General features: G+C 39.6%; 1 protein-coding gene across 1 annotated transcript; it reads right to left on the bottom strand.

Moving 5' to 3' along the window:
- Nucleotides 1-702: 702 nt before the first annotated feature.
- On the bottom strand, nt 703-3,204 carry LOC110770108 (uncharacterized). Its single transcript, XM_021974190.2, has 3 exons — nt 2,988-3,204; nt 2,340-2,477; nt 703-1,184 (listed from the first exon to the last, which is right to left on the bottom strand). The coding sequence occupies exons 1-3, from the start codon at nt 3,114-3,116 to the stop codon at nt 990-992; spliced, it is 462 nt and encodes a 153-aa protein (XP_021829882.1). The 5' UTR covers nt 3,117-3,204; the 3' UTR covers nt 703-989.
- Between the last annotated feature and the right edge of the window lie 10,035 nt (nt 3,205-13,239).

Raw genomic sequence — 13,239 nt, 5'->3', positions numbered from 1 at the left:
CAGCCCAAATATTTAGGACCGGGACAGTAAAAATTGAGCTGAAAGGTTCCGAGCTGAAAGTACTTGGTTCCATAGCTTGGTCAACTCCAACATGTATTTCTTCCCTTGGGCCTAATCTTGTGCACAAAACTCATCAAAATCCCAAATGGTTCTTAACGGGCTCATTTTATGTTGCCTCTCTTGCCGTCATTGCTATTTGGCCTGCTTCTTGGTAATTCGAGAGTAAAATAGTAAAATTGGGGCATTACAAGATGAGTCTAATCCTTAAGTTTTCGCTGGCCTAGAAGTTTTTCTTTAAGCCTAGTGACCGATATGATGAAATGCTCTCTTTAGAGTAGTTTTTTTTAAGGAACTTAATTGTACTGTCTTGTCTTCATGTATATTTTGTATTGCCTCTATAGTGTTTGGATCTGAATGTGTTTACGTTACAATGAGTGAATTCAACAAACCATGTCAGCATACCACATGATGTAACAGATACGGAATTTTTTTTGGGTTAGCCCCCTAGTAAATAAAGAAATATAAAACAGAGCATGCCATGTCCAACTGGGAAATTTGAACGACTATTGACATCCCTTGGAATCATTCCAACCAAGTATCCCTTTAATACTGTAGTTAGTGGGTGATCATATTATTGTATTTTACGGGAATTTCAATTGCTAGAGACATAAATTCACCAACATGGACACCAAAATTTTCTCATTTATGTTATACTGGTGACCTAGTCTTGCTTGCTTAAGAGAGTGCCAGCTTACTCTTACTTGTTACATAAATCAGCATGCAGAAAAACTAAATCAGTAATCTAGAGGTGCAAATGCGCTCTACCAAATCAATTTTGAGATGAACCAAGTTCCTAGTTATTTTCACTTCCCTTTAAGCACATCGCATTTCATGATCGACAAGACGGGTCTCAAGGGTTGCCTCCCCATTACAAAAGATAAATTGCGAAAAAAATTGATATCCGTTATCAATTCTCACGGGCTGATACGTTAATTATTACTCACTGAACTGTTGATCGACAAGGAAGCCTTCAATGTTTCGGCAAGATGTGGCAGTGTCTTTATGCTATCTTGGGTTGCCTCTTCAACGCATGACTCCAAATTGTTCAGTGTATTTGTGGCCTTTTGTTGCTTAGCTACATCATGCTTGTCTTGACAGACCATCAGTGCCCTGCTCAACCTCTCCTGCATCCAACATAGAATTTTCATGAGCAAGAAGTAGTTTGCTAGAATGACAACCTGAAAACATACTTCAGTGTGCATAGTTGTATCTGGTTTACGCGTCACCAAGTATTAAGAAAAAAAAAATTGCAGCACAAATATTCAGGAAAATAAAGCGAATACAAATGTAGAAAAGCTTATGAGTGGATGTGAGATCACCATCATAATCACCTCTGAACTTTGAAATTAAAATTGATAATATTACACATGCTATGTAACAGATTACGTTCTCCACACACTCAGCAGCAGTATTATGGGTCATAAAACTAAGGGCATGATTGATAACTTAGTTCAGAGCTGAAAAAGAAAAACTTCTGTAATTGATGAGGGCATTGACAACATTTTAAATATTGCACTGAACTTTTTCATTGCACTTTCAGTGAATTTGATGACACTAAGAAATTCAGCACTAAACTAAAAAAATAACGAAAGAGTTCAATGACCTGCACCATGCTGATTGATAAATATCAAAGCATGCCTTTGAAAACACTGCTTATCACCCTGAAGAGTTAGTTATAGGGGGGGAAAGGTAGCTCTTTAGCCAATAATTAGATTAAGGATCCTCCTACTGTTTGTATAAAGATTCTCACAATCCTGATGTTGATTCATTGAAATATTTTCTTTAAGATTTTCACCCATAAAGTTCAGCAAATCTATGCTTTATAACTTTTACTTTTCTTACGCATTTTGTTTGATTTCCTAATTAGCTTTGAGACGCGGGTGAATGTACGTAACATTTGCAATCTAGTAGTCGATATTTAAAGGTTTTATAAAGAAAGGAATACAGTACACTGTTGCTGGGACATCATTTCATAAAGTTTGTTTCTGCTTTTGCTTATATCAAGAGGATTGAGAAACAATAAGAACATATAGATGGGGTTGCATAAATAAAAAACAAACAAGATAATATCTCATTGAATCAGAAATCAAATCATAATGTTCCATGCACACACACATGCACATAAATATACTCCTCTCCTTCAAATTCATTTATCCGTCAAGTATCATCCTAAGATCTTAGACAGAGACCTCCTATAGCATGCATTACTTCAAAACATAATAAGCTAGAAAATGGAAGGAGTTTCACCACTGAGAGATGCAGGAAAAAAATGTACTTACTTGAAACTTGGCCATCTCACCCTCAACTCTCTGTTGAGCAGTCACAACAGGAACACTGCAATTTTCGACACAATTGCTAATCTCTTGTTGACTTCTTCTCCTATCAAAACACTCATATGCGCATTTGAAGTAGGCTTGCTGCAAAAATTCATCAACTAAAATGTGAGTGGAAAAATAGTACCAGTGATCACAGAGGCAATGTATCACCAAGTTCGCATCCCAAGTCTTAGCAGAAAATCAGCAAACCATATTAATGCTTAGTATATTATAAACTAAGAATCAAATATTGAATTTCTTTGATTCAGCTTTTGATATTTGGATACAACAAAGAGTGATAAAATCTAATAAAATTAAAAGAAGAAAAAAAAAGGAAGCCCCAGACCGAAAACTTGAATGATTTTCTGTTTCCTCTAGCATCAGTAATCAAATTAGCAAACTGAATCTATTAATTTTCCTACTATGTTTTCTCAGCAACCAAACGCAGCTCAATAACAAAACCATAACCATCTTTTTAGTGTTACCAGAAAGCTGATAATGGAGTAATAACGTCGAATCCATAACATATAAAGGACACTTTTATAATAAAATCCATCGAAAAACCAATAAATAAATAAAAACAAAGATTACATGCTCATCAAATATATATACCTGAAGGGTGAAATTGACATGGTCTTGGACGGGAGAGAGATGGGTTTGGGCAGCAAGATTTACTTGGTTTAGCTTTTGTTTTATTCTTTCTGATACCAATTGTTCTTCCATTGCTGCTATGTGATTCATCTTCTCTCTGAATTCGGGGCTTTGGTTGTGAGCTGTGAGAGCGTTGTATTTAGGGTTTAGGGTTTTGGGTTTTGGGTTTTGGGTGGTTATATATAAATGTAAACAAAATTGGGGGATTGTATATATTAATATTTTTTTTACTATGTAAAAACATAAGTGCGTCTCCGTTTTAGCCGGTAAATCCACGGTGGAGGGCTGAATAGAATCCCTGAAAACTATAGTCAAATTCTACATCCCTCCAGCAAGTCAAAGTGGCTCACATTGCTCCTTGACCAAGTTTGCCCATACCATCATCTTTATCCATAATTCCGTTAATTTTAATAACGTGGCAGGGTTAATATAATAATTTACAGTAATTTCTCAATAAAATTAATAATAAAAAAATTTACAACATAAAATCAATTATACAACAAAATAGAATAACATAAAATTGATCTCAGGTTTGTAGATCTCCAAATGGTGAGAAATCTCATCCTTCCCTTTGGTCGATTTAGTCTCGCTCTAATTCATTGCTCTAATTGCTTGTGAGACTCGATCATGTGGTCAAGTTCATCCTTGCACCATTATGCCTTAGACAACTCCAACAAGCGAAGTTCAACCATCAGCAAAATATTTTCATATATTAGAAAACAAGTCAAACGAAGTTAAAGTAAAAAATAGATGAAGACGAGCATAACGAAATTAAGTGGTGACCCTGTAGTAATGCAACGTCACGATCATCCAAGTCTTTCCATTCCCTAATGTCACTAGGATGGAGAAGGCAACCTAGAACGACGTCACATGCCTCAGGATCGTGCAATAGCCCTTCACTCGTCGTAAGGTGCTTCTAGTTCGACCTATGAAGGCAAGCCTCCAAATCTCGATGTCGCTAGAATGAATGGACTCATTATCAAGGTCGACATCCTTAGTGGTAGCAATCGAAGATGAAGTGGATAGTGATCAACATGGTTAAGGGTGCCGGGATGAGATCAAACTAGAGATGAAACTAAAGGGCTCTTGCATGATCCGAACTCAACCCAGCATTTGGGACAAGCCTAGGCCTTTTGATTGGTTGGGTAACGGATGACCTTTGCCCTGGACATGGTCGAGAAGTGTGCTTTGATGGGTTTGTGAGTGGACCTGACATGTCTAATAGCTCAGATTCGTATAGAGAGGAGCCTATGTTATCCTCTGACTTGCTCATCTTTTTGCATAACTCTTTCAAATACAATCCGATGAATCTTCATCAAACTGAAGAGAGTAACCTTAAGGACCATTAATTTAACAAAAAAAGCTTAAGGACAAAAGATGATAGTTTCGCAAACCTCAGAGATTATTTGAAATAAAAAAGCCTTTTTAAATTGTAGCTGAGATCCTTTGGTTTTTTTAATATGCTATGGGTTTTCCTAGAACAAAAGATTAAATAATCCAAGTGTGTGTCAGATGGTGTTTCGGGTTCAATCACCACTCCACTACGCTCACATTAGGGGTGGGTATCTGATCTGAAAAATTCGTGTATCATTGGTTAAATTATTATGTTTTTATTTTTAATTCTTCTGATATGATCTATACCGAAACATTTAGTTAAAAGATTGGGTAAAAATATCCCTAACCCGATGAAAATCCATACCAAACCGATATTTATAATTAATTTATTATTTAAATACTAATATGTGTGTCAACTTATTAGTGGATGGATATGAAGGTTATGTGTTTGAAATACATAATGTTTGCGCTAAAACTAGACAGGTAGTAAGTAGGCCAACTTAAAGATGAGGTGGATGTTGAAGGTGAGGACCCTCAGTATGTAAGAGCATTCGGTAAATAAATGGACATGCATACAGAAGACAAATATACGTGGTTCACCAGAATAATGGGCTACGTCCACGGAGAAGTATGTTATCATTATGATAATATGTGTATACATTGTACATAGGGTTAGACCCAAGGGGAAGAGGAAGAATACCGAAGGCTGAAGGCAGATGTTGAAGGCCGAAGACTGATGGTCGAAGGCTGAGGATCTGGCTGATGGCCAATGATCCGTGGGTTTGTAAATGGGCTCATGGGTAAACCCGTGGGGCCCCAGTAGCCTGCCCTCTCCTCCTTTCTTTCTCCCCTCCTTTCCTTGAAGGAGAGGGGTCTTCTTTTATAAGTGAGGAAGAGTCCCCTCCTCTTGTGTTTTGTCGATGTGGGACTCCTTTCCCTTTGGCTTGGGAGTGTTTGGGAGTGCTTGGCCAGATATTGTACAAACAGGAGTCCCCCAAGTTCCCGATTAAGGAGGTACTTCTTGATTGGGGATTTGTAGTCATCAATGCACTGGCCAAGTAATGTTTCAGCTCATTCTTCCCTTTCAATTGTATGCAGCATCAATGTGGAGTTGTTGAGTCAGTTCTTCATTGGTGCCGTTTGGCATGTAAACTAGGTGCTGTAAAGGAGAAGTGTCTCCTAGGGGGTGCCGTTCGGCAAGGTGGTGTAGAAGCTGCCGGAAGCCTGGAAGCCTGGAAGCCTAGAAGCTGATGCCGGAAGCTTGGAAGCTGATGCCGGAAGCTTGGAATCTGCCGTAAAGAAAAAATGTCTCCAGGGATGCCGTTCGGCATGTGGGCTTGGCGCCGTAAAGGAAAAGTATCTCCTAGGGAGTGCCGTTCGGCAAGGTGGGGTAGAAGCTGCCAGAAGCCTGGAAGCTGATGCCGGAAGCTTGGAAGCTGAAGCCGGAAGCTTGGAAGCTGATGCCGGAAGCTTGGAAGCTTGGAAGTTGATGCCGGAAGCTTGGAAGCTGCCGGAAGCTGATGCTGGAAGCTTGGAAGCTGCCGTAAGCTTGGGAGCTGCCGTAAGCCTGGAAGCTAATTTTGGAGTGCCGAATGATGATGGGGGATGTAAAAGGCATCGAGCGCGCAGAATCATCTGAGAATACCGAAGGCAGACGCTGAATCATTGGGGAGATGTGAATACTTTGTACGCGCCGAATGATGCAAGGGTGCCGAAGGCCGATGCCGATGCCGAATCATTGGGAGGATGTGAAGACATCGCACGCGCCGAATGATGCAAGGGTGCCGAAGGCCGAAGCCGAATCATTGGGGGGATGTGAAGACATCGCATGCGCCGAACGATGCAAGGGTGCCAAAGGCCGAAGCCGAATCATTGGGGGGATGTGAAGACATCGCACGCGCCGAACGATGCAAGGGTGCCGAAGGCCGAAGGCCGATGCCGAATCATTTGGGGGGATGTGAAGACATCGCACACGCCGAATGATGCAAGGGTGCCGAAGGCCGATGCCGAATCATTGGGAGGATGTGAAGACATCGCACGCGCCGAATGATGCAAGGGTGCCGAAGGCCGAAGCCGAATCATTGGGGGGATGTGAAGACATCGCATGCGCCGAACGATGCAAGGGTGTCGAAGGCCGAAGCCGAATCATTGGGGGGATGTGAAGACATCGCACGCGCCGAACGATGCAAGGGTGCCGAAGGCCGAAGGCCGATGCCGCATCATTTGGGGGGATGTGAAGACATCGCACACGCCGAATGATGCAAGGGTGCCGAAGGCCGATGCCGAATCATTGGGAGGATGTGAAGACATCGCACGCGCCGAATGATGCAAGGGTGCCGAAGGCCGAAGCCGAATCAATGGGGGGATGCGAAGACATCGCACGTGCCGAATGATGCAAGGGTGCCGAAGGCCGAAGCCGAATCATTGGAGGGATGCGAAGACATCGCACGCGCCGAATGATGCAAGGGTACCGAAGGCCGAAGCCGAATCATTGGAGGGATGCGAAGACATCGCACGCGCCGAATGATGCAAGGGTGCCGAAGGCCGAAGGCCGATGCCGAATCATTTGGGGGGATGTGAAGACATCGCACACGCTGAATGATGCAAGGGTGCCAAAGGCCGAAGGCAGATGCCGATTGTAGGAGGTGCCGAGGGCATGACTCACAAGGGTGCCGAGAGCACTCGAGAAGGAGAACGACATAGCGTTTTGTGTCGTTTCCCACAGACGGCGCCAATCTGTTTGCGCTAAAACTAGACAGGTAGTAAGTAGGCCAACTTAAAGATGAGGTGGATGTTGAAGGTGAGGACCCTCAGTATGTAATAGCATTCGGTAAATAAATGGACATGCATACAGAAGACAAATGTACGTGGTTCACCCGAATAATGGGCTACGTCCACGGAGAAGTATGTTCTCATTATGATAATGTGTGTATACATTGTACATAGGGTTAGACCCAATCTGTTTGCGCTAAAACTAGACAAGTAGTAAGTAGGCCAACTTAAAGATGGGGTGGATGTTTGTTGCGTCGATTCAGCTGCACCAAAATAGATTCAGCTGCATCCTCAACTTGTGATACTCACAAGTGCACGAGCCGTTTGGTAGTATAGCATATGTAAGTGCGAGGTCGATCCCACGAGGATTGGTGATTGAATGATCCAATTCGTTTCCCCTACATAAAACAGAAATGAAAAAGAAAATAAATAAAACAAGAAAAAAAGGAAATAACTCAAGCAAATAAGTTCCCAAGTTCAATTAGATTAATGGATTGATTCTAGCTAAAGTATGATTAAGCCATGGTGTTTGGTCATAACCTTGTGTTCCTAATTCCCTAATTTGATCATTTGTTGTCTAACCTAAAATTAAGCATTAGGAACCCATTAAGCATAGAAGAACATTTTAAACAACCAAGTATGTATCTAATCCCTGTTATCGAATGTCCATACATACTCTTCCTATCCATAGTTCAATTCGAATTAAAGCATGGTGTCTACTCTTAATTCAAACCAAGATAGCTAACATGCAAGCCTAAATGGTGATCAATCATTCAAACTAGCATATTAACTTATAAGCATAATGAATAAGAACAAAAACCATAATTGAAACTTGGAAACTAATTAACCTTGAATACTTAAGAAAGAATGTACATTACAAATAAAAGTAAAGTAGAACATGAAAAACTTAAGGAGAATTTCAGCACAAATATTTCATTACAACAATTGAAAACTAGAAAGGAAACTAAGAGAATTTGAGGGAGAGAAGGGAAGGGAGCTCTAGAGAAGTGTTTGAGAGCTCCCCCCCTTGGGGTGTGATTTGAAGCTTGAAGGCTTCTCTATTTATAGGGCTAAGAGGGAGGAACATCATGATGGATTCCCACACCATCCTTCATCTTTTGCTGCTGCACCTCAAGCATCTTCACATGGGTTCAAAGGTGATCAGTTGTGGCTGCCTTTGCTGCCAACCCATGTGGTTGCCTTTTGGTTGCCAACCCATGTGGTTGCCTTTTGGTTGCTGAAAAACGAGTTTTCTGAACCAGTCTTGGTGTAGGAAGGCCAGAGGTTTCAAAACGTATCCAATGTGGCTCAAATTTGGATATGTTATACTAGACACCCATTGGAACAACTTCTATGAAGAAAGTATTCCCATCGGAGCAGTAGAAGTGTGCGTTTTGGGCCTTGCAAGTTGGCAGCCGAACAGAGACTGGAATTGACTTCATTTCATCTTTTCTTTCCTTTTTGATTCACATGCATGCACATGCTTCCTCTTTCAATTAAAACCTGATTTCCAGCTCCAAAGTGATCTGCCAATTCAATTCCCATGTTCAAAGGCTGAAGCAAAATGCCTCTCATCATTCCTCATTCTTCTCTCTCTCCTTTCTCTTTGCTTCCCATGCATGCACATGCTTTCTCTATAATAACTCCAGCATGTACCAACTTGCTCATTCAGAAATTCATAGCTAGAAAGCCTCCCAACTTCACTCATTATGTTGGGTACAAAGTCAGTTGCAGCTGGGGTGAGGCACATGGCTAAAAGGAGGCACATGACTAAATGCTGGCAGCTGCAAATCTTGCTTAGCAAGGTTGGGTGTTGGACGGGCTGAGGACTCCACATATGTTCAATTGGGCTGAAATTTGGATATGTTGTAGTAGACACCCATTGGAACAAGTTTCATGAAGATCTTCACCTCATTCGAGCCCCATAGCATGCTGATCCAAGGCCAAGAAGTTGACCTACGAAATTGGGCTGGAAAGGGGCTGTAGCCTGTTGCATTCCTAAAAGGACACAATTTAATGTGCAAACAACCAATTAAAAATACCCGCAAGTGCACGAATCTATCGAAGTATAGATTGTATAAGTACGGGGTCGATCCCACGAAGAACTTGTCGGTTGTCTATAAGTTCTAATTCGAGTACAAAAAGAACACTTAACTAACACACCACAATGCACAAATGAAAATTTGAAACTAAAAAGAAATACAAAAGAAACAAACAAAACAAAACAAAAAAAAAGAATTGTGCTGTGAACAGTGACCAGCGACCGGTCGTTTGTTAAGAGCGACCGGTCGTTTTTTTGTCTGGCGACCGGTCGTGAGGTAAAAGCGACCGGTCGTTTTAGTACAAAGTCGAAACTTCAGAATTGTGTGCTGAGCGACCGGTCGTGAGACACTAGCGACCGGTCGTTCTTGGGCAGAGTCGTTTTCTCTGTTTTTCCAGTTTCAACCTCTATCCAGTGTTTTGCCTATAACTTTCCAACCGTACGTCCAAAATTCACGTTCTTTATACGGTTGAATTCAGCACAGAAAATGGAAGAACACCACGCGGACCAAAAGTCCAAAACAATTACGGAAACAAAAAGAATTTAGTAACAAAGACACGTAACGTGTCAAACACGCAACTCACACACACATTGGGGGGGGGGTTTTGATTTGTTTGAAGTAACCTATTTCTATTGCATGAAAGTAAATGGACTTTGAAATTAAATGAGAATGGCGGAGATGAATTATCAAGATGTGAAATCAAAATGTAACAAACACTAGGGTTTCGGAATCCACCCTAAACAATTCTACCCAAGTTCATGAATACTCAAGTAATGAACTCTAAACGTGTTGATGAAGATGTTCGCAATCAAGACCATGGGTCGTGGCTCAAGACGCATTGATTCTCTCTAATATACGTAAAGTGCATGGTTCGTGCTACAATACTTGTGCCCTCCTCATAACCGAACCTAGGTATGGTTCGTACTTCGATTCAATTACAAGGAGAACCCATTAAGTTCAAAGAGAATATGAACATCACAAGAATCCTAATAGCATGGTGTTTACATTAGGTATTCAAGAAACCAATTCACATGGATGATTCTTACTTCATCCATTTATTGCTTAGGATAACATGAGGATACACATAATCCCAACAATCTCAAGAAGCATGCTTTCAAAGGTGATCAATCAAAGAAGAACATACATCAAGGATAGATTAATTTGGTGAATTGGAATTCATCAACAATATCTAGAAATTCATACACTCAAGCATCAAAACAAAAAGGTAATCATGTTTAGGGCTTCAACCTAAGCCCTAGCTATGGAGTTTAGTTCCTCATAATCATTTCAAACACAAATTCAAAATGAAATTAGAAAGAGTTTACAGATTTTCAGAAAATGATGAAAGCTTCAAGATCATCAATGGTGGAAGTCTTCTTCTCCACTTTTCTTGACTGCACCTTGGCTTTCTCCTAGCTCCAAGCTCCAAAATCTGCTCTCAATTGTGTAGAATGAATGGAATGAATTGGCCACCCACGTTCAAAACCTCTCCCACTTCAGATTGCAATTAACTTTCCATTGCCCATCAATTTCCAGCTCACAAATATAATATAAAACTCATACTTTAGTTAAAGCCTTTGCCCTTGTCCCCTTTGCCATGATGAAGCCTTGACTTCACAAAGATGCCAAAAGCTTCAGAAAATATCTCATTTGCAAAGGTAATTCCTTGTTACCAAGAGTTATGGTAACAAGAAATTAAGATGACACAAAGGAGGTAAAAGCTGGCCAAATCCGGATTTCCAGAGCTGTGGTAACATGCTGGATTGGTTGGATAGGCAATACTTGTCCAATGGAGCTCAAATTTGGATATGTTGTAGTTAACATCCATTGGAACAAGTCTCATGAAGATCATGACCTCATCCGAGCACCAGAGCATGTTGATCCCAGGCCAAGAAGTTGACCTACGAAAATGAACAAAAACAGAATTTATGACTAATAATGCACTTTTAGCTCATTTTCATCCCAACCAAGGTAAAACCTATTAAAACACAAAAAAGAAGTAAAAAGCTATAAAATGTCAAGAACTAACTCAAAATAGTGGGTGAATAACATGAAAAATCATGTGTAAAAATGAACCGAACAAACTTCCCAAACTTATCTTTTGCTAGTCCTCGAGCAAAACAGAAACTAAAACAAGACTCGAAACAAAACTTTCCGAACACTTTCCAAAGAGAGAGTGACTTATGCAACTGACTCAAAAGTTTTCACAAGAAAAACTCGGTTTACACATTATTCACAAGGCGGCAAAATTCATAACACAACATGCTCAAGTGTAGTAGTGTGATGGCCAAATGGAACTCATTCTCCAATCTCAGTTTTCACACAACTTCAAAAATCATACCAAGCACAAATGTAACTTCAAATCTCACCAAAGTTGTCCTCTCACAAATGAATCACTCGGAAGAGGGTTACAATGCATCACTCAATAATAAATATGAGAATAGAGTTAAACCATACGGGACTTAACTCAAAATTAGCAAGATGAAAAACATGCATGAATATGATCTCAAGAAGGATGCTAAACACTTAAAAGCTGAAAAATGTGTGCAAATCAACCACATGACATTTTGGATCAATTTAGGTCTTTATTATAGGTTGTAATGGGGCTAAGGGTGTAAGGTGAGTAAGAAATGAAGGATATGGATACAACAAAGTCCAAGGAACTCACAATGTAAGAGCATATAATCGTTGACTAAAAGACTTTGAAACATCACGCTTGAGATTTTCACTCAGTTTTTGGTGATCAAATAGACCACAAAGCCTTATACCTCCACTAATTATGATTCACACTCCTTCCTTCCATTTGAACAACCAAGAAACATGGAATTGAAATTGAAACCATTGCCACTTAACCACGACTTTTCTCTTTTCTTTCACCCTTTGAGTGAAGTACTTTTTTTTTTTTTTTTTTTTTTTTTTTTTTTTTTTTTTTTTTTTTTTAAAGAATGTAATAACCCTTCCCAAACTTAGCATGAAAAACACATCTAAATTAAAGCTCACGAGTTCCTTAGAAAGGTGAATTCTTGTTTTTCAGGCTAAGGCTAGAAGTAATAATTGGTTACTTGAAAGAAAAGGCATACATATAGGCTCAAGGTGGTTAACAATGGAAAATCATGCTTAAGCATGCATAGGGTTAGCTTGAAAGGCACAAACGGTCCAAAGAGGGCCTTAATATCATTTCTCAAATGTCATGTAATCAAATTGCACAAGAATGAGTAACTTTTAAGTGCTCAACCAAATCAATGAATAATGAGATCAGACAACAACTCAGATGACAAGAAAAGTAAGAATATGTGTATAACACTCATGAATTGAAGCACAAGGCTCAAAGCTCACATTATATGGTTATACAAGTCTAATTCATGCTTGATACAATTCTTTGGATCATGCAAGTCCCTCAACTGGAGAATTATGAAACAAATGGCAAGTGCATAGAGGGTTTCAAACATATCATGCTAGAACGATGCCATTTAGTGAATAACAAATTATTTTTTTTTTTTTTTTTTTTTTTTTTTTTAACATCTTCAATCAAGTCATGTAAACATTCATCACAATCTCATCATATATGTCCGGAAAGTGACTTGAAAACAAAAAAAAAAAAAAAAAAAAAAAAAAACTCAAAACTGAAAAGAAAACAGAACAAATTAAAGCAAGAATTTAAGCGAAACGAAAAAGACTTGCTATCCCTTCCCAAACTTAGAAATAAACATTGTCCTCAATGTTAAAGAATTCAGGCATTAACAACGTTATAACAAGAAATAAAGGGAAAGAGCAAGTAAATACAAAAACAAAAAAAAGAAAAACAACTACAACACGGTTGCAAAACAAAACAAAACAAAACAACACCAAACAAAACCAAACAGTAAGCCCTAACAACAATCTTACACATGCAGAAATCCAGCCCAATGAAATGCACAAACCAAATGAAAGCCCAAAAGCGAAGAAAGTAAATAAAAAAAATAAAATAAAAATAAAAAACAGAGAAACCAAGTCAGAAGCACAAAGAGCGAGGACTCAGTAAAATAGAAAAAAGTGGGCCCTGAAGTCTCGGCACCTGTGAGTCA

This window comes from Prunus avium, chromosome 1 (genome assembly GCF_965620075.1).
Source record: "Prunus avium chromosome 1, drPruAviu1.hap1.1, whole genome shotgun sequence".
Taxonomy (NCBI): Eukaryota; Viridiplantae; Streptophyta; class Magnoliopsida; order Rosales; family Rosaceae; genus Prunus; species Prunus avium.
The sequence above is the reverse complement of the archived record's forward strand: the minus strand, read 5'-3'. Positions and strand labels throughout refer to the sequence as shown.